This window comes from Bos grunniens, chromosome 29 (genome assembly GCF_055505025.1).
Source record: "Bos grunniens cultivar Pamir isolate PY7600 chromosome 29, Bosgru_T2T1.0, whole genome shotgun sequence".
Classification (NCBI taxonomy): Eukaryota; Metazoa; Chordata; class Mammalia; order Artiodactyla; family Bovidae; genus Bos; species Bos grunniens.
Genome location: NC_141193.1, coordinates 4,806,385 through 4,830,813, shown reverse-complemented (window position 1 = coordinate 4,830,813; position 24,429 = coordinate 4,806,385). Strand labels below are relative to the sequence as shown.

Sequence of the window (24,429 nt, the reverse complement as noted above, 5' to 3'; positions counted from 1 at the left end):
ATCAGCGTGGGCCCTAATCCAACACGCCTGGTGTCTCTATAAGAAGGGAAGTTTGGACACACGTACACAGGAGGAGGACGATGTGAGGCAGAGGATTCACATGACAGGGCTGCGACCACAGAACACCGAAGTCTGCAGGGACCGCTGAAGGCTGAGAGGACACCGTCCCAGCACCTGCAGGGCGAGCACGGCCTTGCCAACGCCTGATCTCCAACTTCTGGCCTCTGGAGAGCTGTGAGATGGTTCATGTCTCCTTTTTTTTAAGCACCCCAGTTTGTGGTGCTTTGTTATGGCAGCCCGAGGAAATGAATCCAGAGTCCTGATTCCCAGACCCGGGGGTGTTACCTTACACGGCGAAAGGGACTCTGCAGGGACTGTGGAGTCCTGTCCCCAGGCCGCAGGTGCGGGGCCTGACACCAAGGCCGCAGGTGCGGGGCCTAGAGCCAAGGTCACCTTTGAAGCTGACCGAGTCCCTTTGTAACCGTTGCCAAAAGCCCTCCACCCTGATCACACTAGCAGCCATCCTGACCCCAAGTTAGGCAAAAATGCCCACTCCAGTGGTCACCTTACAGCATCCTAGAAGGTGGACATTGAAAGTGTTAGTCACTCTGTCATGTCCAGCTCTTTTGTGACCCCACAGAGTGTAGCCCACCAGGCTCCTCTATCCATGGGATTTCCCAGGTAAGAATGGTGGAGTCGGTTGCCATTTCCTTCTCCAGGGGATCCTCCTGACTCAGGGATCAAACCTGGGTCTCCTTCATCGCAGGTAGATTCTTTACTGTCTAAGCCACCTCCCTGATCCTTATAGCACCCTAACCAATCATTTAATGCCAACCTTTCAGCAGGAATTTTCTTTCTCTTGAGGCTATAAAAATTGGCTACTAACCCACGAAAATTGTTGACTCTCCCTGGGCTGTCAGGTCAGCAGGCTGCATTCGAAGTTGCTTCATTATCTCTGCTCCCTGCTCTTAGTAAACTTACTCCCTTCTGAAATACTCAGTGTCTAGGAATTACTTTCCAACCCGCGCTCTGTCACAACAGGTGTGATTGAAATAAGGGTTGTGAGGGACTTCCTCAGTGGTCCACTGGCTAAGACTGAGTTCCCAATGCAGGGGGCCCAGGTTCAACTCCTGGCCAGGGCACTAGATCCAACTTGCTGCAACCTGAGATCCTGCATGCCGACTAAGACCCGGTGCAGCCAAGTAAATAAATACTGAAAAAAATGAAGAGTCATGAGATGCAGATATCAGTCAGTTCAGTTCAGTCAGTTCAGTCGCTCAGTCGTGTCCGACTCTTCGCGACCCCATGAATCACAGCACGCCAGGCCTCCCTGTCCATCACCAACTCCCAGAGTTCACCCAGACTCATGTCCATCGAGTCAGTGATGCCGTCCAGCCATCTCATCCTCTGTTGTCCCCTTCTCCTCCTGCCCCCAATCCCCCCAGCATCAGAGTCTTTTCCAATGAGTCAGCTCTTCGCATGAGGTGGCCAAAGTACTGGAGTTTCAGCTTCAGCATCTTCCTTCCAAAGAATCCCAGGGCTGATCTCCTTCAAAATGGACTGGTTGGATCTCCTTGCAGTCCAAGGGACTCTCAAGAGTCTTTTCCAACACCACAGTTCAAAAGCATCAATTCTTCAGCACTCAGCCTTCTTCACAGTCCAACTCTCACGTCCATACATGACCACTGGAAAAACCATAGTCTTGACTAGACGGACCTTTGTTGGCAAAGTAATGTCTCTGCTTTTGAATATGCTATCTAGATTGGACATAACTTTCCTTCCGAGGAGTATCTTTTAATTTCATGGCTGCAGTCACCATCTGCAGTGATTTTGGAGCCCAAAGACATAAAGTCTGACACTGTTTCCACTGTTTCCCCGTCTATTTCCCATGAAGTGATGGTACCGGATGCCATGATCTTTGTTTTCTGAATGTTGAGCTTTAAGCCAACTTTTTCACTCTCCACTTTCACTTTCATCAGGAGGCTTTTTAGTTCCTCTTCACTTTCTGCCATAACGGTAGTGTCATCTGTATATCTGAGGTTATTGATATTTCTCCCGGCAATCTTGATTCCAGCTTGTGTTTGTTCCAGTCCAGTGTTTCTCATGATGTACTCTGCATAGAAGTTAAATAAGCAGGGTGACAATATACAGCCTTGACCTACTCCTTTTCCTATTTGGAATCAGTCTGTTGTTCCATGTCCAGTTCTAACTGTTGCTTCCTGACCTGCATATAGGTTTCTCAAGAGGCAGATCAGGTGGTCTGGTATTCCCATCTCTTTCAGAATTTTCCACAGTTTATTGTGATCCACACAGTCAAAGGCTTTGGCATAGTCAATAAAGCAGAAATAGATGTTTTTCTGGAACTCTCTTGCTTTTTCCATGATCCATCAGATGTTGGCAATTTGATCTCTGGTTCCTCTGCCTTTTCTAAAACCAGCTTAAACATCTGGAAGTTCACGGTTCACGTATTGCTGAAGCCTGGCTTGGAGAATTTTGAGCATTACTTTACTAGAGTGTGAGATGAGTGCAATTGTGTGGTAGTTTGAGCATTCTTTGGCATTGCCTTTCTTTGGGATTGGAATGAAAACTGACCTTTTCCAGTCCTGTGGCCACTGCTGAGTTTTCCAAATTTGCTGGCATATTGAGTGCAGCACTTTCACAGCATCATTTTTCAGGATTTGAAATAGCTCCACTGGAATTCCATCACCTCCACTAGCTTTGTTCATAGTGATGCTTTCTAAGGCCCACTTGACTTCACAGTCCAGGATGTCTGGCTCTAGGTGAGTGATCACACCATCGTGATTATCTGGGTCATGAAGATCTTTTTTGTACAGTTCTGTGTATTCTTGCCACCTCTTCTTAATATCTTCTGCTTCTGTTAGGTCCATACCATTTCTGTCCTTTATCGAGCCCATCTTTGCATGAAATGTTCCCTTGGTATCTCTAATTTTCTTGAAGAGATCTCTAGTCTTTCCCATTCTGTTGTTTTCCTTTATTTCTTTGCATTGATCACTGAGGAAGGCTTTCTTATCTTTCCTTGCTATTCTTTGGAACTCTGCATTCAGATCCTTATATCTTTCCTTTTCTCCTTTGCTTTTTGCTTCTCTTCTTTTCCCAGCTATTTGTAAGGCCTCCCCAGACAGCCATTTTGCTTTTTTGCATTTCTTTTCCATGGGGATGGTCTTGATCCCTGTCTCCTGTACAATGTCACGAACCTCATTCCATAGTTCATCAGGCACTCTATCTATCAGATCTAGTCCCTTAAATCTATTTCTCACTTCCACTGTATAATCATGAGGGATTTGATTTAGGTCATACCTGAATGGTCTAGTGGTTTTCCCTACTTTCTTCAATTTAAGTCTGAATTTGGTAATAAGGAGTTCATGATCTGAGCCACAGTCAGCTCCTGGTCTTGTTTTTGCTGACTGTATAGAGCTTCTCCATCTTTGGCTGCAAAGAATATAATCAATCTGATTTAGGTGTTGACCATCTGGTGATGTCCATGTGTAGAGTCTTCTCTTGTGTTGTTGGAAGAGGGTGTTTGCTATGACCAGTGCATTTTCTTGGCAAAACTCTATTAGTGATGGCCCTGCTTCATTCTGCATTCCAAGGCCAAATTTGCCTGTTACTCCAGGTGTTTCTTGACTTCCTACTTTTGCATTAAAGTCCCCTATAATGAAAAGGACATCTTTTTTGGGTGTTAGTTCTAAAACGTGTAGAAGACCTACAAGGAGATATCAGGATGAGCCTCAAATATAACCAGGGCTTCCCTGGTGGCTCAGATGGTAAAGAATCTGTCTGCAATGCAGTCAGATCGGGGAAACAGCTGTCACATCCCAAAGGACCTCACCGATTCACAAATGCAGAATTGGTGTGTCTGGTTATTCAGCAACTGCCACATCACCCAGACAGCGGGAGGTGGTGCTGTGGCGTGGGTTTCCAGCTCTGTGTTCCCGGGGCGGACGCTCCAGCTGCTGCACGCCATCTTTCGTGAGTGGACAGACGCGCCTGTGTCTTGGTGGCAGTGGGCTTCAGGATGGCCTCGATCCTCATGACCCTTTCTCCGTCCCTCCCGCGGTTGCCTGGGCAGCACATCCACGGGGGTTTGGACGGCTTATCGCATTCCTCGGCACTCCCAGGAAGGTCAGGTTCAGTTCAGTCTCCCGTTGTGTCCCTCCCCAGAATGTCACACGGTGGGGCGGAATGTTGCATGGACACGGCCAGGAAGCTGAGGGCTGGGGGGTTGGAGGGAATCACTGCCTGCGGTGTCATCGGAAGGGTCCCAGTTTGGCTTTGATTGATTGGAACACGGAGATGCTGGAATGCACGTGCTGTGTGGGGAGCTGGCAGCCGGCCCAACCCCGAGCCAGGCCAACCAGCATCTGTGAGCTCTTGCTCCCAAAGACGAGCCCTGGGGGGTTTCAGGGGGAATTCCAGCTTCACATCTGGCTCCCCATGAGTATAATATCCTTCAGATTCAGAGAGTCAGCGGATTCCATCCCCTTGGCGATGTGATTAGTTTGGGGAAAGGGACACGAAAGACTAGAATCCAGTTTATCCGACAGGAGTCCCTTCCAGGAGTTTATGGGAAACACTGAAGAAGAGTCATCCTGCCCTCGGGGTGACGAGCAGGTGGGATGGAAGCCTGAGAGGCTGGGGCCCACTGTGCCAGCATCAGGGAGACCCCACCCCAGGGTTCACAGCAGGTATCAGAGCCAATTAGAGAAACAAGGTCTCAGAGACACCTGGATCCACCCACACCTGAAGTCATAACATATGGGGGCATTTTTAGTTACAAGATCCAACAAATTCCTTTTCCCTTTTATCCAGCTTAACCTCAGTTTCATTCACTTGCTGCCTGAAGCATCTTCACTCCTGCAGTTACCCAAATGACAACGATACATATCTGTTCAGATTGTTCGGTTAGGATGGTCATCATCAACCCTGCCTGACTCAAGGGGAAAAGAGAAAAAAGAAAGATGCCGATTAGAAGCAGGTCAGGGAGCCAAGGAATTGACTGGTGCCCAGGGATGGGGCTGGAAAGACATAGGATCCGCTCCAGGGTCAGAAGTGGCCTGGGGACACCTCTCTGACTTGTGTATGGAATCTAGAAAAACCAAACTCACTGAAGCAGAGAGTAGGGGACTTCCCTGGGGGGCCACTGGGTAAGACTCTGAGCTTCCAGTGCAGGGGGAGTAGGTTCGATCCCTGGTTGGGCAGCTAAGATCTCACATGCTGTGGCCAAAAAAAATAAATAAAAATTAAAAAAAAAAAGAAAAGAAGCAGAGTAGAATGGTGGTTGCCAGGGTCTGGGGATGGGGAAATGGGGGGAAAAGTCTGTCATAGATGAGTAAATTCTGGGGATCTGCTGCCCGGCATGGTGACTGGAGTTAACGATATCATCTTGCACGAGAGTAGATATCATGTGTTGCCAGCATACACACCATGCAATCAGGACGTAAGGGTGTACGTTCATTGCAGCAATCATTCCACAGAGTGTGCTGGTGTTAAATAAATCACCGCATTGTACACCTTAAAAAAAAAAGAATCACATTGTGCAACCTGAAGAAAAAAAAAAAGCCTGGGAGGCCACTCCTACACAGGAGTCCTGCTTCACTAGAAAGGGGAGTGGGTGAGGGGCCACCACACAGAGCAAGCGCGTCGGCACGCCACACCCTTCTCCTGAGTCACTCGTCCCCTTCACGCCCAGCGTCTTGGAATGTCCGGGCACTGCCTTCTCCCTGGGTACCTCATGTCCTTCTGGGTCCTTTCTGGGGCCGTAGCGAGGGCAGGGCAGGACTCCCACGCCAGATGTCCTGCTTTCTGCGGTCTTCAGGTCCCTCCATCTACATTAACCTGAGGACTCTGACATCCCAGCCCCCCGACTGGGTGAGTTTCAGACTCAAGTTAACGGTCCTCAGACTCCAGGGACCACATCCCGCCTCACGCACTTTCTGTAAACACTCACTTATCCACCCGTTCCACTTGGGCTTAAGTAACTTTGCGCCCTGGACCCTTAGGTACTCCCCAAACCCATTCCCACAAGTCACCCAGATGTTTTCTCATTTGGGGTTTGGAATTCCTGCTGTTCTCTCCACCCGCCCTGGCTCGGGTGGGACCTGGTTCAAGGTACAGAGGACTAGGGGGGTGAGGCAGGAGAGGGTTGGAAGGAGTTTCTTTAGCACAGCTCCCTGGGCTCGGCCGCAGCTCCTCAAGGAAGGGTGGGGTGGCCTCAGACAGAAGGAGGGGGGACCTTCCAGCCAGAGAAGCTGTGGGTGGTTCTGGGGAGCCCTCTCTGGCATCTGTACATTTGTTCTCTGCACCTGGGTCTCTATTTCTGCTCCCAATGTGTTTTTAAGACACATTCCTCTTCATCAATCAGGTTATCAAAATCTAAGAGCTATTCATTTCTTCCATTCTAAAATGATCTCTTCCTCTTAGTGAATTACTTTTAATTATAATGCAGCTGTCAATTTCAAACTTCTATCTACTTCATTATTTATCTTTATCCTTTGTTCCATGGGTCATTACTTTGGGGGCTTCCCTGGTGGCTCAGATGGTAAAGAATCTGCTGGCAGTGCAGGAGACCTGTGTTTGATCCCTGGGTTGGGAAGATCCCCTGGAGAAGGGAATGACTACCCAGTCTGGTATTCTTGCCTGGAGAATTCCGTGGATAGAGGAGCCTGGTAGGCTACACCCCATGGGATGGTAAAGAGTCAGACAACCGAGCAACTAACACTTTCACTACTTTTCATTACTTTTCTCTTTCTTTTTTCATTACTTTTAATATGAACTTAAAGAAGGTCCCTTTCATATCTATTTAAGCCATGAGTTTATAATTTTTCACTCTCTTTTATTTTTTGGCGTGGGGGTGGAAATGTTCCACATTTGAACAATTTTTTTTTTTTGTCATTTACAATTTGTTTTTTTCTTCCTTGTCCAGTCTTCAAAAATACATTTTGGAGTCTTAAAAATGTCACCATTCCGTGATGTCAGGCTTGAACAGCTTTGTGATGGGAGCTCATCTTGGTATGGTGGCTGTTTAAGAGGAAAAGCCAGGCCGGGTCTGTGTTGAAATATTCCATTTACAGGGTGAACTCGGAAATAACACCTATAACCCCTGGAAACACTGCAGAAGTCAGCAGCCGCATGGGCCAGCTTTTCACCTCTGAAGGGACCTAGGAGGCTTGATAGCTGTTTGCCACGTTTCAGCATCCCTGAGAACAGATTCTTCCACTTAAAATGCTATGGCTCTGATAATTGAAAGAGTCTCCCATTGCCTGCCTCCTGGCTGTGCATTTCTCCTCCATCACCCAGACTGTTCCTGTCCTGACCCCGGTAAACCCATTAATCAGACTCGGGAACCATTTTTACATAGAAGTGGCTGTGAGTGAGGTACATGTGCGTGCTTGCATGCTGACTTGCTTCAGTCGTGTCCGACTCTTTGCGACCCCATGGATTGTAGCTCGCCAGGCTCCTCTGTCCATGGGATTTCTCCAGGCAAGAAGACTGGAGTGGGTAGTGATTCCCTTCTCTAGGGGATCATCCTGACCCAAGGATTGAACCCGGTTCTCCTGCATTGCAGGCAGATTCTTTACCATCTGAGCCACCAGTTTCCCTAAATGTCCCTCAGTGGCCACTCCAGTGCCACTGCCATGAAGGGGAGAGAGACAAGGAAAGGTGGCAGCAGGAGCAGCCAGACCTGGTTAAAATACACCACCCTGTAAACTCCATGAACGTAGGACCTCCTGGACACAGGCGGGGCCGCCTCCAGGGGCTTATGTGGAGCCCATGCACGGGGATCTTTGGGGCTTGGGCTTTATCAGCCTCAGCCCCTCATCCAGGGCTCGGTTCTCAGCGTCCTGCATTTCCCACCGGAGGACCTGCTGCCTCTCTGATAGGACTTCTCGGGTAAGTCAGTGTTCCTTGGTGCAGCAACAAAAACCTCCCGTGGCCGGGCGATAGAGGAGATTAACTGGAAGGAGATCAGAGAGCTCGCGCAGTCAACACCCAGACTAGGGAACCGGCTTGAAAACAGGGCAGGCAGGGGTCAAGATCTAAGTTAAATGTCAGGTTGCTGCTGTGGGAATGGACGACTTGCAAATGCCTCTCCTGCCCCGTCGCGATGCCGCGCCCTGGGACTGAGGGACCTGGCCAGTGTAGGTGCTGGAACTGGCCCTCAGAGGCTCTGGGATGGTGAGGACTTAACAGGAGGAGACTCAGGGAACTCCTGCAGTCTCTGGAGGGGAGATCTCCTTGATTAACCAAGGCCTCCTGCCAAGAGGGACAGTAGGAAATTGCAGGGTCCGAGGAACCAGACTGGAGGCTGGGTGCACCCCTTCCCGACCATCCAAAATAGCCGGTGCGTGAAAATAGTGACCACTTACTGCGTCCTCGCTGCAGATCACAGACAGCTGACAGGGCACAGTCATCTCAGTGACCCTCGTGAACCCGTAAGACCGGCGCTAGTATCGTCTCCGCTTCGAGGACGCCAACAGGGAGAATTAGAGTGACTTCACGATTTGACCGGGCTCCCCTGGTGGCTCAGACGGTGAAGAATTCGACTGCAGTGTGGGAGACCTGGGTTCGATCCCTGGGTTGGGAAGATCCCCTGGAGGGGGGAGTGGCAACCCCCTTCAGTATTCTTGCCTGGAGAATCCCCATGGACAGAGGAGCCTGGTGGGCTACAGTCCATGGGGTCGCAAAGAGTCGGACACGACTGAGCAATTAAGCACATGATTCAACCAGCGTGCACGGCCTGTGTGTGATGGCGGCCAATTCATCCGCCACCCTTCCCGTGTGACCCTGAGTTCCTGGACCTTCTGTAACATTTTCTGTCAGGAAAATAGAAAGAGAATTTGGTTTTTCTCATGATAAGATTTATTTTACGATATCGATAGCTGGGATGCACACCACATGTAATTTCACATAGCCATTTTGGCAGTGTGTACTTTTGCTCCATAATTGTATCTACAAAGACAGGATGTCTCAGAAATTCCTTTTTAGCACGCCTCCTCTAGAGATAAATGTATAGCATATTTTACGATGATATGTGCTGCAATTTCAAGCAGATTTCTTAATGAGGGTTGTTCTGACCAGACGTTCATGAGAACGGAACCTCCCCATAGACTAGCTTCTGGTTATGTGTATTTCAAACCTACTTCTTCTCCACCAGCCACGACCCACTCACTTCCAGTGACGTTCAGATGTCCTTACAGCTCTGGGCCTGCGTTTTTCTCCATGATGCCAGCCAAGCTGGCACAGAGGGTAGTGGCAATACCCCTGAAAGACATGCCTTTGCTGAGACAGCTTGCATTGACTCAACTATACGTAGAAGTGAGGACTGTGAACCTCATAAATTCCCATGAAGCCCACACTGCAGGTGCCACCAGCCCAACCTTCCCTTAGGCAGGTCCCCTGATACCTGCGGCTGTGCCAGCGTCACGTGGCCTGAAGTGGCAAGTGATGGAGGAAGAGTTGGCGTAGAGAGAGCCTGTGGTCTTAACTGGTGTAGAATATAGTAAATTTTATCGAAATATAATGGTGTGAACAATTTCTAGGGCTCCTCTTCTTCCATATGCAGCTGAGGGGCCCTGTGCTGGCCACTTACCCCGAGAGGTAAGGTCCCCTTCATCACCAACCATCTGCTTTGGATGGGCCACTTGGTTCCTGTCCAGGTCAGAGGAGGCGTGCATGGAACATGCAGTTTGGGTCAAAAGATAAGTCTTGAATCATAGCCTTCCTTCCTTTCTTTTCTTGCTTCTTCTTCTTCTTCTTTTTTTTGCTTCATAGTATGCGGGATCTTAGTTTCTTGACCAGGGATCGACCCATGCCCCCTGAAGTGGAAGTGTGACGTCTTAACCATTGAACTACCAGGGAAGCCCTGAATCATAGCCTTTTATTCACTGGCTGTGTGACTCTGGATAAAACAGTGACCTCTCTGAGCCCCACTGCTATCAGCACTACACAGGTGTTGGTTATTCTTATGAGCCAAATGAGTGCTTACTAAGTGCTTACGGCATGCAAGGCCAGTACTGGTGCTGGGTGCTCCATAAGATGCCTGGAATGACTGCTAAAGAGCTTCCCACCCCTCATGTTCCCCTGGGACACACAGACCTAGGGATCCGAGCTGAGATGGGAAAGGAGGTGACCCAGGAATCAGAGGACATGGAGAGCATACCTGCCTCCGGGGGCTGTCTATCCCTGGCTCCTTCAGTGAACTCCAGGGGGAGGCTGGGAATGGGGGGTGCCCAGGAGAGGCTGGGATGGGGTGGGGGGCCTGGGGAGGCCAGGATGGGATGAGGGACCCAGGGGAGGGCAAGTTGGGATGGGGGGCCCAGGGAAGGATGGGATGGGATGGGGGACCCAGGGGAGGCTGGGATGGGATGGGGGACCCGGGGGAGAACAGGACAGGATGGGGGACCCAGGGGAGGACAGGATGGGATGGGGGACCTACAGAGGTGTCAGAATGGGGTGGGGGACCCATAGGAGGCCAGGATGGGATGGGGGCCCACAGAGGTGTCAGAATGGGGTGGGGGACCCATGGGGAGGCCAGAATGGAGTGGGGTGCCCACAGGTGGGCCAGGATGGGATGGGGGATCTGGGGGAGGCTTGGACAGGATGGGGGACCTGGGGGAGGCTGGGATGGGATGGGGGACCCGGGGGAGAACAGGACGGGATGGGGGACCCGGGGGAGGACAGGATGGGATGGGGGACACAGGGGAGCCCAGGATGGGATGGGGGCCCAGGGAAGGCTGGGATGGGATGGGGGACCCGGGGGAGAACAGGACGGGATGGGGGACCCAGGGGAGGACAGGATGGGACGGGGGACACAGGGGAGCCCAGGACAGGATGGGGGCCCAGGAAAGGCTGGGACAGGATGGGGGACCCACAGGGAAGGCTGAGATGGGATGGGGGACCCACAGGGGAGGCTGGGATGGGATGGGGGATCTGGGGGAGAACAGGATAGGATGGGGGACCCAGGGGAGGACAGGATGGGATGGGGGCCCAGGGAAGGCTGGGACGGGATGGGGGACCCACAGGGAAGGCTGAGATGGGATGGGGGACCCACAGGGGAGGCTGGGATGGGATGGGGGATCTGGGGGAGAACAGGATAGGATGGGGGACCCAGGGGAGGACAGGATGGGATGGGGGCCCAGGGAAGGCTGGGATGGGATGGGGGACCCGGGGGAGAACAGGACGGGATGGGGGACCCAGGGGAGGACAGGATGGGATGGGGGCCCACGGCGGGGGCTAGGACAGGGTGGGGTGCCCAGGAGAGGCCAGGATGGGATGGGGGACCCATGGGGAGGCCAGGACTGGGTGGGGGACCCACAGTGGGGCCAGGATGACGGGCCCCAGGCCCATGCACACTGGGGTCTTGGTTCCTGGGACTCCCAGCTGCACCGACTGGGAGGTTTGCTGCCACACTGTGCTTTTTACAGACGATCAACGAGCCTCTCTCTTCCTTTCTGAGGATCTGACCATCGTGCCAGCTGGCTCAAAGCCTCCATCTTTCAGGAGGAGCTTGGGAACGGCTTCGTAAGGAAGCCAAGGGAAGGAACGAGGTGTTCTTCCACTTCTGATGCACAGAATAGCCAGGGCCGGGGTCCTGGGAGCCGGCCTTTCCACTTCCTGTCCAGGAATCCTGGACACTGGACAGAGCCAGAGGGTGTGACGTGTGCAGAGTAAGAGAGGCGTCCACTCTGGTCTGGACCCAGGAGACGGCGGAAAGAAAGAGGGAAGTGGGGAGAAGGGCACTGCCCCCCAGGCTTTCCCTCTTGGCGCTTTGGCCCCAGAAAGGGGGAAGTGTTTGGGGCAAGTTGAGGCGTGCAATCAGGGTACAGACTTTCCTTCTACTGGGCACATGGGGCTTTGGGAGGCAGCTGTCTCCAGCTGCCTCCCCCCTCCTGGGGCACAATCCCCTCAACAACTGTCCCCTCAACTCCCGTGAGGCCGGGCAGGGGCTCTCCAGCTCCAGTGTGGCTTCATGGAGGAAAGCGATCAGACCCACCGAGGGGGCTAGGTCACCAAAAGACAAAGTCCAGCGGTCAGGTGCTGGCCACATGGAAGACAGAGCCACTTCATGATCGGCGGTCAGCAGTGGTAACTCAATTGATGGGCCGCAGCCTGCAGGAATGGAGGGGGTCAGCTGGTCACCCGGTGGGAAGTGGACCGGGGGCATCACCCTGGGGCCAGCTGCACATGCCCAAGGACCAGCAAGGGGTCGCGAAGTCACACGAATTACATCCTACTTCCTGTACTAAGATGCCCTCTTGGAGGGAGGAGGCTGGGAGAAGGGACCTTCTTACCCAATGGGATGCAGGCTACCTACCTGTAGAGCCTATTTAGATAAGTAGCGTCAGACAGACCAGGGTTGAAAGCTTCCACCTGCCTTCTAATCAGAAGATCCTCCTTGAACAACAACAACAAAATTACTTCATCTTTCCAACTGAGTCGCATGGTGAGGTCTTGGACATGACAGTCAATGGGAAGCCTTGGAGGGTGGGAAAGAGACCCCCACATGATGAGATACAAAAAGCCTTCTGGGCTCCCAACTGCCAGCCAGCCAGGCAGGCTGGTGTCCAGGGTCCGGAGCCCTCAGAACCCCGGGTCGGTGGCGGTGGTGGAGGTGGGCGTCTCCCTCCCCTCCAGCTCCGGCTCCTCCCTCAGCGACCTGCGCAGCACGGCCCCCAGGGGCTCCCGCAGACCCCGGCTCTTCCGCCTGCCCACCAGGAAGTAGATGACCGGGTTAGCGCTGCTGCTCACGGCCGAGAAGAGGCGGGCAAGTAGGCTGAAGAGAGTCTTCGTCTTCTGGGGCAGGTCCAACCAGGAGATGAGGAACCAACGGATGCCGAGGGGCAGGGCGAAGGCGAGGAACACCAGGATGCAGACCAGGACGGTCACGTACACCCGCGTGGGCCGCCAGTGGGTCGCTGTGGAGCTCCTCTGCACCCCCACACAGAGGATGAGGCTGGACCCGGCCATCAGGGGTGTGAAGACCCCCATGAGGAGGATGCCGATGACCAAGTCTATCCTGAAGCACAGCAGCTCGTCCCGGGCCAAGAAATCACTGCAGAGGAACATGGCCACCGTGTTCAGCAGGAGGGACAGCACCCAGAGCAGGGCGCACACCACGGCCGACAGGTGCTTGGGCTGGTGACACTTGTACCACACTGGGAAGAGGACGGAGAGGCAGCGCTGCATGCTGATGGCGGTCAGCAGGCTCAGGCTGGCCGTGTAGGTGAAGTACTTCATCCTGCTCACTATGTCCAGGGCCATGTGGATTCTGTTGACCAGCTGGAAGCAAATCAGGATGACCTTGGAGGCCATGCAGAGGAGGAAGAGGAGGTCCGCCACCCCCAGGTGGAGGATGTAGACACTGAAGGGGCTCCTCTGCCCCTGGGAGCACAGCAACCAGACCACCAGGCCATTGCCCACAAAGCCACCCAGGCAGGTGAACAGGACCATGGCACTCAGCACCCAGTAGGCTGTGCCCAGCTCCTCCACCTCGACGCTGTTCTCTACCAGGGCCGGGGCCTGGCGCAGACTGTGGTTCATCCTATGGAAGGGAGATGGACCAGTGTGAGGTTTTGCATTGCTTAGCGCCCCTACCACAATTTTCTTTTTGCAATAGACGACAGTTGCTCCCCGCGGCTCCCACCCTGCCTGGATCTGCCGGCTAATCCACCATTGCAGACTCAGAGGTATTACAGATGCCTTCTGTCAATGAAAGGGTCTCTTCTATCTTGAGTTTAGGTTCTTTTTCATCATGAAGAGATAAACTGACTTTTATCAAAGGCTTTTCTATATCTATTGATAGTGTCATTTTTTTCACACATAATCTTCAAATTCTGGGAACTAAAGTTTTTTAAACGGGACCTCAGGTACAAAAAATAGTTTAATTACATGCTGGCTTTATGGCCCACCGGGATCATCCAGCCACTGAAAAACAAATACAACCCTTTATTTATTTCTGTTCCCCGCTTCACTCCACCCTCCCCTCCCCTGCCCCAACTCACATCTGTTTTAACCTGTTTAATCGACATCCTTGGACATCTGACTATCTTTCGGAACAAGTGGCTTCCCACAAGTATTTTTAATTTACACAAATGCTGTGATTTAGAATCCGTGCTGTTTTTTTTTTTTTACCTCAGCAGTATGTTTCTAGGATCTCCCTGTACACCAGTGGGACTGTTTTTGAGCTCGCTGTTCTCTGTCATTGCTTTGTCTGTTTCTACAGCATTAACACACTGTTGTTGTTTTTGAAGTATACATGGCTACCCGAGCCTCTTCGCTGCTCACCTGAAAGTACCACAACAGTGTTAATCGGTTATGCCCCAGTGCAAAATAAAAAGGGTAAAGTTTGGGGAAAAAAATAAATACTGCTTTTGATAGAGAAAAACAACAATAACAAAAACTAAAGAATCCTTGGCTTTGTGTGATCCCCGAGAGTCTCACCTGACGGCTGCCAGTCTCATGGTGCTTCATCTACTCTCCACAGTCAAGGTTTCAGCCAAGGACTCGAGGGGACCTTCTGCAGACTTTTGGAGTTCTTTCTCCAAGTAGCTGGTTTTCTTCTCTCTGGTACTCCATCTCACAAATTCCAGCCACTTCCATCTCCCCAAAGTCTGACTTCTGTATCTTTAACTCAGGGATACCACCATGCTCTGCCTGGTTTCCCCCACTTCCTGTACTACTTTCCAGAGTAGCTCCAGGCAGAAAACTGGGGTGATACTAATTTTTATTAATCAGACAAATGACCTCATTTAGTTCATCATACCTATCACTTGGTTGAATATTTGATTGTCTATGCATCTCTCCTCATACCTCTAATTTCTTTTTCATGTCTTATAGCATAGCCCAGACACCTAGTATTATGTTTAACAAAGACTGGAATCAGGCATGCTTTACTTCTTCCTAATCTTTAAGAGAATGTGTTTAAAGTTTCTCCATTAGATACAATGTTTGCTCTGAGTTTTTGGTACTATCTTTATTCAAGGTGAGAAAGTTCTCCTCTAGTTTTTAAAAAGTTTTTTTTTTTTTTTTTTAATAAATGAGTGATGGAATTTATCACAGTTTTTTTTCTGTGATATGTACTTAATAATTTTCTTTTTTTTCTCCCTTATCTATTTATGTGGTGAATATGTATTGATATATTTTCTGGTGTTCACTTGTCCATATATTTCTAGGATAAACCATTTCTACTTTGCTCTGTTTAAAAAAATTTTTTTTTCCCCTCTTGGTGCTCTGATTTTATTTAGAAAATTTTCACCCATGTTCATAAAATTGGCCCATAATTTTCCCTTCTGGTACTATCCTTGTCTGTTTTTTATTTCAAAGCTGTAAGATTATACAGGCTTCATAAAATGACTTGGAGAAAGAGCTCTTTTTCTCTACCCTCTAGAACAATTTGTATCATGTAAGGATTATCCTTCTTTGAAGATTTGGCAGAAGGTAAAACCATCTGGTCCGGTGATTTTTAAATGAGTGTTAGTGGATACACATGGCTTTAGGAAAAAAAACTACAACTACAATTTATTTAATGTTTTTGGTTTATTTAGATTTTTAAGCTCTTCTTGAGTTAGGGTAAGTTATGTTATTTTTCTAGAAAATTGTTCATAGTTTCTGGTTCCACATTTATTGGTATAATACTTTGTACAGTAATATTTTAGTATTTTTAAAAACCTTGATTCTGCTCATCATTTAAAATTAGTGACTTGTTCTTCTTTTCTTTTCTTTATCAGTGTGCCAGAGGTCTGTTTTGGGAACTATTTAAAAACAAATCACCTCTGTCGTTTCTTTTCTTCCCATTCCCTTAGTTTATCCTTTTATTTCTTCCACTTTCTTTGGATTTACCTTGTGATTTTTTTCACCTCCTTGTGTTGAATTCTTCGGTTATTAATTTTCAAATATTGTTCTTTTTCTAACATATATTTAGGGTTATAAACATGCTAGTAAGTATGTCCTTAGATGTTTCATGACTTACGTAGCGTTTTCATTGTTGCTGATGTCTAAATATTTTGCAATTCAAAACATTTAAAATGTAAGTTTCCATGAATCATTTAGAAATACATTATACAACGCATACTCTGACTATCTTTTGATATTGATTTCTAATATCGTGGTCAGATCATGTGGTCCGTTATTTGATATTTGTTGAGACTCATTTGGTAGCGGGGCTGCTTTGTTTACTCATTTGGTTTAGTACTTTATATGCTCATTTGATAAAGCTTTCAAAATTGCATTGTTTAAATGATCTATACCCCAATTAATTTATCTGCTACAAATATTAACCTATTATGATTGTAGTTTTGTAGTTTTTGTTGTTTTTCTCTTTCCTTCGCCTATTTTGGAAGGTTTAGTGTATGTAATCCAAGATTATTATATTATCCTAATGAATTGTACCTTTTATGTAATGACCCTCTGCATCCTTATTACTTTTTTAGTCTTAAAGTCTATTTGATCTGATATCATTTTTTAATGAGAGTTTCTTAATCTCCCTATTCATCCCACTTGTGCTTTGCAATTACAGATTTTCCTCTACAGGGATACTGTGACTTCTCACGGAGTTGCCACACTTTTGCTGCCCAGATGTTTGGCGTTGGCTTCTGTTGGGCTTGCAAAGGATTTCTCTGGTCCAAGATCTGGTTTTTGTTGGATTTGTTGGCTTGGAGATTTGGTGTAAATTCAGATTCTACGCCTGTAAATGGTTAACAGTTTGGGGCTTGGTTACTCAAATTGGTGCCCAGCTCCACTCACTCCCTGCCCCCTGCTGAACCTTAGGCAGCAGGAAGGTGCTAACCGCATCTGGGTAAACTCTGCTTTTGTTAAGCAGCAGTGTCCTCCAGGTTCTGGCCTCATGGAGGTCCCCTGATCAAGTTCTTTCTTCCACTTAATGCAGCTCCAAGGCTAACCCTCAGCCCCTGTCCCCTTCCTTGCCCCAGCCACACCTAACCTCTGCCCCCAGAGCCTCTATCCATCTGATGTATCCTGGGCATCGGCTCTAGCTGGGAGTTTCCTGGGGCACCTGGAGATTTCCCTTCCTGTCCTTCATCTTTCAGCTCTGTATCCTATTTGGGCAAGAGGGAGGGGATTGTTTCCTCCCAGCTTTCTTTGTATCCAGAGTAAGCGGATGGCACCCATCACACGGACACCAACCTCTACAGATTCCCTGTGGCTACAGTCAGAAGTCTTTCCTTTGGGTTCAACACAAGTTTAAATAACATTTACCAAATTTATACTGTGTACTACACATATACAATAGCATATCTATGTGTATACGCACACAAGACCTATACCTACATACAACACACAGAGTTTATACATATATGACACATGTGTGTGTCCCTCAGTCATGTCTGACTCTTGCAACCCCTAGACTGCATGTAACCTGCCAGGCTCCTCTGTCCATGGGATTCTCCAGGCAAGAATACTGGAGTGGGTTGCCGTTTCCTTCTCCAGGGGATCTTCCTGACCCAGGGATGGAACCCAGGTCTCCTGCTGACTGAGCTACAAAGGAAGCGCTCTCTCTCTCTCTCTCTCTGTCTCTCTGTCTCTCTCTGTCTCTCTCTCTCTCTATATATATATATATATATAAACACAGCACACACACATATATAATAGCACATATGAAAGTGTGAAGCCTTAGTTGCTCAGCTGTGTCCAACTCTTTGTGACCCCCACGGACTATAGCCCACCAGGCTCCTTTGTCCATGGAATTCTTCAAGCAAGAATACTGGAGTGGGTAGCCATTCCCTTCTCCAGGGGATCTTCCTGATCCAGAGATCCAGGATGCAGGTCTTCTGCGTTGTAGGCAGATTCTTTACCATCTGAGCCTCCAGGGGAGCCCAATAGCGCATATATGGGCATATATATACACACACGCATGCACATAGCAAACACATGTAATAGTCTACATACATATAGACAGAGTAAAGATACATAGGTAAACGTAGACATGTACACAAACAGCACATGTGCATACACACACAACACGCACATACGTGTATTTAAGTGTACACAGCGCACAAGCAGAGCCCATATACAGCAATGACTCTGACGGACAGAGCCCATCCTCACAGAAGGCACAGTCTATCGGCAGAGGGGAAAACACACAATCAGACGATTGCCCCCGGCCGCCGGGCATGGTGGTGGAACGGGGGTGACTAACGAGATGGGGACTCGGAGCGTGGGTGGGGCTGGGAGGGTCTGAGGTCCAAGGGGCAGCTGGGAGAGGCCAGGTGAAGGGGGCTCAGATCCCACTCCCCCGGCCCCTCCCCAGCCCGCGGACTCCTCCTCTGTGCTGCCAGCCTGGGTGCTATCACCAGGTAGCCGCCCGCAGGGCTCCGTGAACACACATTCATTCAAGCCGCACTATGTGAGCTGGGTTGGGCTGCTCTCCCAGGACCACATCCTCCCCTCTGCTGAGCAGGGAGGTGGGCGGGGAGATGCACACAGCGGGCAGACCCCCACCGCACTTCCCCTGCCTGATCCAGGTCAGGGACCCTCAGCATCTGCTCCTTCCTAACTGTCAGGTACCCACTCTGCAAACGCTGATGGATTGCAGACGGGGCAGAGCTGCTGGGGGTGCGGGGACAAGAAGACAGACACGTGCTGCCCTCCTGGGAGGAGGCTCTGAGGGCAAGTGGTGGGTCAGCAAGGAGAACGCAGCTTCCAGTGGGCTGGCTGTCCCAGAGTCAGTGACAGCGGTGACCCAGGAGCTTAGAGCTCACAGCTAACAGAGCAGGAGGAAGTGCTGGGAGGGACTGCTGATCCCAGAAAACGCCTCCCGGGGCAGCACTCAGCCCCAGAGACCCCCAGGTGCACCAAGGAGCCTGCTGTGGGCCCAGGGAGTGCAAGTGACCTTCTGAAGGACTTTGTCCTATTGGGTGAGGGGGTGGGGAGAAGGCAGAGAAATGAGATCCAGGGGCAGAGGTTGTATTTATTTTTAAAAAAAGATATTACTGCTTGGTTGTATGTGGATGGAAGTGATTCAGCAGGCAGGGGGCAGCGGCAGGGGGGTGCTGATGGTCAGGAAAGCTGCAGGAGGGCTCCTGGGGGAGGTGAGAGGCCATGGGATCCGGCACTGCCCAGGGGCTGGCCTGGCCCAGCTGGGAACTGGGGCGTCAGCCCGGAAAGAAGCAGAGACTCTGGCCACGGGCAGGACACAGGATGGGAAGAAGCCGTTGCTCTTTTTCAGGCATCTTCTTTTTCAGCGAAAATGGTGGTGCTGGTCGTTTAGTCACTAAGTCGTGTCCAGCTGTTTAGTGACCCCATGGACTGTAGCCCGCCAGGCTCCTCTGTCCATGGGATTTCGCAGCCAAGAATATTGGAGTGGATTGCCACTTCCATCTCCGGGGGATCTTCCGAATCCAGGGATCCAACCCAGGTCTCCTGCACTGTCCCTGCTCAGCCACCTTTACCGGCTAAGCCAGCTGCGAAGCCCTTTAGTGAAACTAGAAGGGAGGTCAGATACTGAGGCTGAGGGAAAGTAGCAGGATTTGAAGAGAGGAGGGGCCCTTATTCCCACTGATTACAGACTGAGTTGTGTCTCCCTCAAACTCATCTGTTGAAACCCTATCCCCAATGTGACTGTGTTTGGAGCTGGGCCTTTGAAGAGGTAATTAAGGTCAAAGGGTACCATAAGGGCAGGGCCTCGATCCAGTAAGGTTGGTGTCCTTTTTAATAAAAGATCGATTTTGTTTTTTGGCTGCACCACTCGGCATGTGGGATCTTAGTTCCCCGAGCAGGAATTAAATCTGCTCCCCTGCACTGGGAGCGCAGTCTTAACCACTTAACCAGGGAAGTCCCATGACTCATGTCCTTTTAAGAAGCGATGCCAGAGTTCTCTCTCCCTCCCTCGCCCCCTCCCCTCCTCTTTCTTGCTCTCTTTCTCTCTCTCACTCCCCTGACCCCATGCCATGTAGGACACAGCAGCGTGCCTATCTGCAAGTCAGGAAGACAGCTCTCACCAAGCACCCAACTGGCTGGTGTCTTGATCTCAGACTTCCAGCCCCCAGAATGGTTAGAAAATAGAGATGTTCCTTCATGCCCTCTGTTTGAGGTACTTGGTTACGGCAGACGAGCAGACTCACGTCCCAGTGAAAGGAAATACTGAACTGTGACTGCTTCCCAATAAAAGGAAACAGCACACACACATAGCTCGAAAATGGACTGGGCCGTGTCCACGCATGGCTTCTCCTCCCACGGGGGGCGGTTGGTGTCTTGGTTACCCCTGAGTCAGATCCCGGCACGCAGTGTGAGCTCAGTAAATGGGGAGTGACCCCTAGACTCAGCACCATGCTGTGTGCTCCCTGGACACCCTCATCCTCCGTGCCTCCGCCCGGCCTCACACTCTAGTTCAGCAGGTGTATCTGCCAGGTTGGCCTTGGTCTGACTTGATCCCTCTCCACAGCCTTCTGGTCCCCAACGCAATGCCTGGAGGAGTAAATGCCCACTCACGTCTTGTTGATGGATGACGGTTTAAAATACAGAACGGTCCAGTGGTTAAGACTCTGAGCTTCCACTGCAAGGGGTATGAGTTTGATCCCTGACCAGCAAACTACGACCCTGCATGGCGTGCAGCGAGACCAAAAATTAAATAAAATAAAGCACAAAATCTACTGAGATAGCTGTGGTCTTCCTGTCCTTGAAAGCCTCGTTTGAATTTTTGTCTCTTCCATGGAAGACTTACGGAAATGTGTTATTTCCCACAACTGTTATGACATTGTCTATTTCTCACTGCACTTTAAACATTTTTTTTTAATTACATAGATTAGATACCAAAGCAGTCTTACTTTTAAAGATTCAAATGGTAAAGAAAAAATAAGGTGTTGCCCCGTCCTTACCCCGGGTAATACCGTTTGCTGTGTGATTGTATCCCTGAAGGTTTCTTTCCAGTGCCTAATACACTACCCGGCTGTTTGATAAGCTGATTGTTCAAAAATCAGTTGTATGTCTTCTCTTTAAGTTGGGTTTCCCCAGCACCTGCTGGTCTTACCTTTGTCCTGATTTTGCCATTACCGTTGATGGGGCACCCCGGAGAGTGATAAGAACCGTCATATTAAAAAAAAAAAAAAGAACCCGTCACCTGTTTAAATATTTTGAAGGAAGGCTTCACGAAGTCATTTTATTTAGAAGATGAGGGCTCAGAGGGGCAGCCAGTCCTTCTGCCTCCACCCAGAGAGGAGAAACCAGGGGCCTCTCACCTGCTCCAGCCGTGGTGCTCAGTCTTCCAGGAAAGGTGGCAGCCCCCTCCTCGCTCCGGTGCTTGGAGTCTCAGCTGCACCCCTTGGGCCCAGCCCCCAGGGTTCGCCTGCCCCCGTCCTGGCTCAGCAGGGATGCTCTGAACTGTCCTCCACTGCCCCCCACCTTGGCCTCAGAGGCTCCTGGCCTCTGAGACCCCAGGAGAACCTTCTCCCGGCTCCCTCCAAGAAGCAGGAAGGGGAGCTTGAGGCATAAATTCGGGAAGGGCACCTGCCCCACCCAGTGGGTGGCCTGCAGAAGAGCTGTCTAGGGGCTAATGGGCCTGGCTGGGCGTGGCCTCCCCGGCTCCCTGTCTGGGGGAAATGGAACACGAGACTGGGGGCCCACGAAGACCAATGAAGGGGGGTCACCCATCTCCTCCATCATCCCGGCCATGCTCCCCTTCCTGAAGGCTGTATGGGACAGCCACGGTGACCTCAGGGTATCGGCCAGTCCCTTGGTGGGGGTGGGGGATGGTTAGGGTGGGGCTGTGGAAGGAAGAGGGCCCTTGTCAGCTGAGAGCATGGAGAGAGCCCATTACATCTGCGTGGAGATGCTCTGGTTGATGGGCTCGCCCAGCGCTCTCTCTGTGGAGGGCGGGGTTGGGGAGAAGGCTCGCAGGGCCTGGCCTCTAGGACCTTGTTTTCAAGTCTGAGTTCTACCGCCTGTAAGCTGGAGATGTGTGTGGTGTTAAGGGGCCTCTCTGGGCGTCCTGGGGGTTGACTGTGAGGGAGCCCCATGTTCTGTCCCGGGAGGCAGGTCAGCTCGGCTCCCTGGGGCTGTGAGTTCTCCCGGAGGCCACTCAGCTGAGGCCAGAGTGCTGGCTGAGCCTCTGGATGGTACCCGAGGGCTAGAACATTGTGGACTTGGGTTTGGATTCAAGGAGCATGACTCAACTCAGAAGAATCTGCTTCTGGTTTCCAGCTCATGGAACTGACTGAGAGCAAAGAAACCAAACACCCTGAAGGTGTTCAGAGGGCAGCCTGAAGGTGTTCAGAGGGCAGCCTTGCCCAAACCAGGCAGCACCAGCTCGTCCTGTGGAGCCATCCGGAAGTGGTCTCTGGAGGTGTCTCATCTGAAGGCTCAGCTGGGGAATGACCGGCTTTCAAACTGCCACAGGTGTTGATGGGACTGAGTTCCTTGCAAACTGTTGGACTGTTGCTGACTGTTAACCAGAAGCTGCCCACAGCTCCTCACCATCGAGGTCTCCCCAGTATGGCAACTCCAAACATGGCAGCTTGTGTCCTCAAAGCTAGCAAGGGGGAGAGTCTGCTGGCAAGGTGGGAATCACCAGCTCATGCCCTCCACTCCATTCTGTTGGTCGGAAGGGAGTTACCTGGTTCAGTCCACACTCAGGGGATGGGATCATGCAAGCATGTGGATACCAGAGGTGGGCTGACGGGGCACCTTGGATTCTGGGGCCCGTGCTTGTTGGCTGACCAAGAGCCTCCCTGGCTGCCAGTTCTTAACACTTCCTGTCCAGCGTAGAATATGCTGTGGGCCAGGACCACCGTGTGTTGTTCCTGTTTTCTCCTTTCCAGTTCAGTTCAGTTCAGTTGCTCAGTCATGTCCAGCTCTTTGCGACCCCATGGACTGCAGCACGCCAGGCCTCCCTGTCCATCACCAACTCCTGGAGTTTACCCAAACTCACGTCCATCGAGTTGGTAATGCCATCCAACCATCTCATTCTCTGTCGTCCCCTTCTCCTCTCCAAATGGGATTAAAAAAAAATCATAGTTATTCCCTTTGTCCTGTCCACTGTGAGTTGTGGACATATATTTACAAACACATATTTATTTGGCTGCGTTGGGTTTCAGTTGCATCATGTAGGCTTAGCTGTCCTGAGGCATATGGGATCGTAGTTCCTTGACCAGGGATCGAACCTTCATCCCCTGCATTGCAAGGTGGATTCTTAACCACTGGACCAGCAGGGAAGTCCCTGAATTGTGTGTCTTGAGAGTGGCCATCATCATTTGGATGGGATGCATGGTACCCATCACTAGGACTGGGTACCAATCCTGGAGAAGTGCCTCTGGATCTGACGGAGAAAGATGCAGATGGTCTCTCTCCCAGATCCTGGGCTCGGTGCCGTGCAGGTGTCTCTGGGATTGACTTTAGATTGTCTCTCCTCTGGAGGGGAGAGGGGGCGCACTTTCTGCTGTGAATAATAGAGCTACGGATCTGTGATAGGAACATTATAAAACCATATGTGGGAAGATGCAGGTGTGCGGCGGTGGGCCATGGTCTGCCTTTGGTACCTTAGCTGCTGGCATCTCCTTTCCATGCTTTTTGTTTGAGCTCACCTCTTTCCCGGGCTTCCCTGGTGGCTCAGCCGGTAAAGATTCCACCTGCAATGCAGGAGCCCTGGGTTTGATCCCTGGGTTGGGAAGATTCCCTGGAGAAGGGAAAGGCTACCCACTCCTGTGTTCTAGCCTGGAGAATTCCATGGACTGTACAGTCCAAGGGGTCGCAAAAGTCGGACACGATTGAGCGACTTTCACTCACCTCTTCCCCACTCTCAGTCTGCTGGGTTTCAGCGAGGTGGGCACCCCCTTATGCCCCAGGGCCTCCCACTTAAGGGGAGGGGAGGCAACCGGGGCCTGCCCAGGGAGCATGAGGGTCGGGACTTTGTCAGAATTACCAGCAAAGGGATGCTCTCTTTCTGCTGAGCTTGCTGAAACTGTCAAATGTCAACTGGGAACTACCAGTTATCTGCCATTTAGTTGATTCATTGAGAACAAAGGCCATACAGACCAAAGCAAAGGTGAGAAGCAGAGGAAAAGACAAGTAACCTCAGGAACATCATTTGGGGCCCGGATGCAGCTATGTCTGAATTGAAAATCACCTGTGGGCCTTTGCTGGTATGTGAGTCAGGGAGTTCCTTTAAACACTAGCATGTGCCCCACATCCACCACCCATCCCTCCCCCTCAGCTGATTAAACTGCGGGGTTTCTGTTGCGTGCATGCTCAGCTGCCAAGTCGTGTCCGACTCTTTGTGACCTCGTGGACTGTCGCCCGCCAGGCTCCTCTGTCCATGGGATTTCCCAGGCAAGAATACTGGAGCAGGTTGCTATTTTCTTCTCCAGGGGATTTTTCCCATCCAGGGATCGAACCCGCATCCCCGGCATCTCCTCCATTGACAGGTGAATTCTTGACCACTGAGCTGCCTGGGAAGCTGGTGTT

General features: G+C 50.8%; 1 protein-coding gene across 1 annotated transcript; it reads right to left on the bottom strand.

Annotated features, from left to right (window-relative positions):
* Nucleotides 1-12,600: 12,600 nt before the first annotated feature.
* Nucleotides 12,601-13,560, bottom strand: MRGPRD (MAS related GPR family member D). Its single transcript, XM_086382941.1, has one exon. The coding sequence runs from the start codon at nt 13,558-13,560 to the stop codon at nt 12,601-12,603; it is 960 nt and encodes a 319-aa protein (XP_086239067.1).
* Nucleotides 13,561-24,429: the final 10,869 nt, after the last annotated feature.

Bases quoted from the DNA above. Each gene is read 5' to 3' on its own strand.
- MRGPRD (XM_086382941.1), bottom strand. From the start codon at position 13,560: ATGAACCACAGTCTGCGCCAGGCCCCGGCCCTGGTAGAGAACAGCGTC.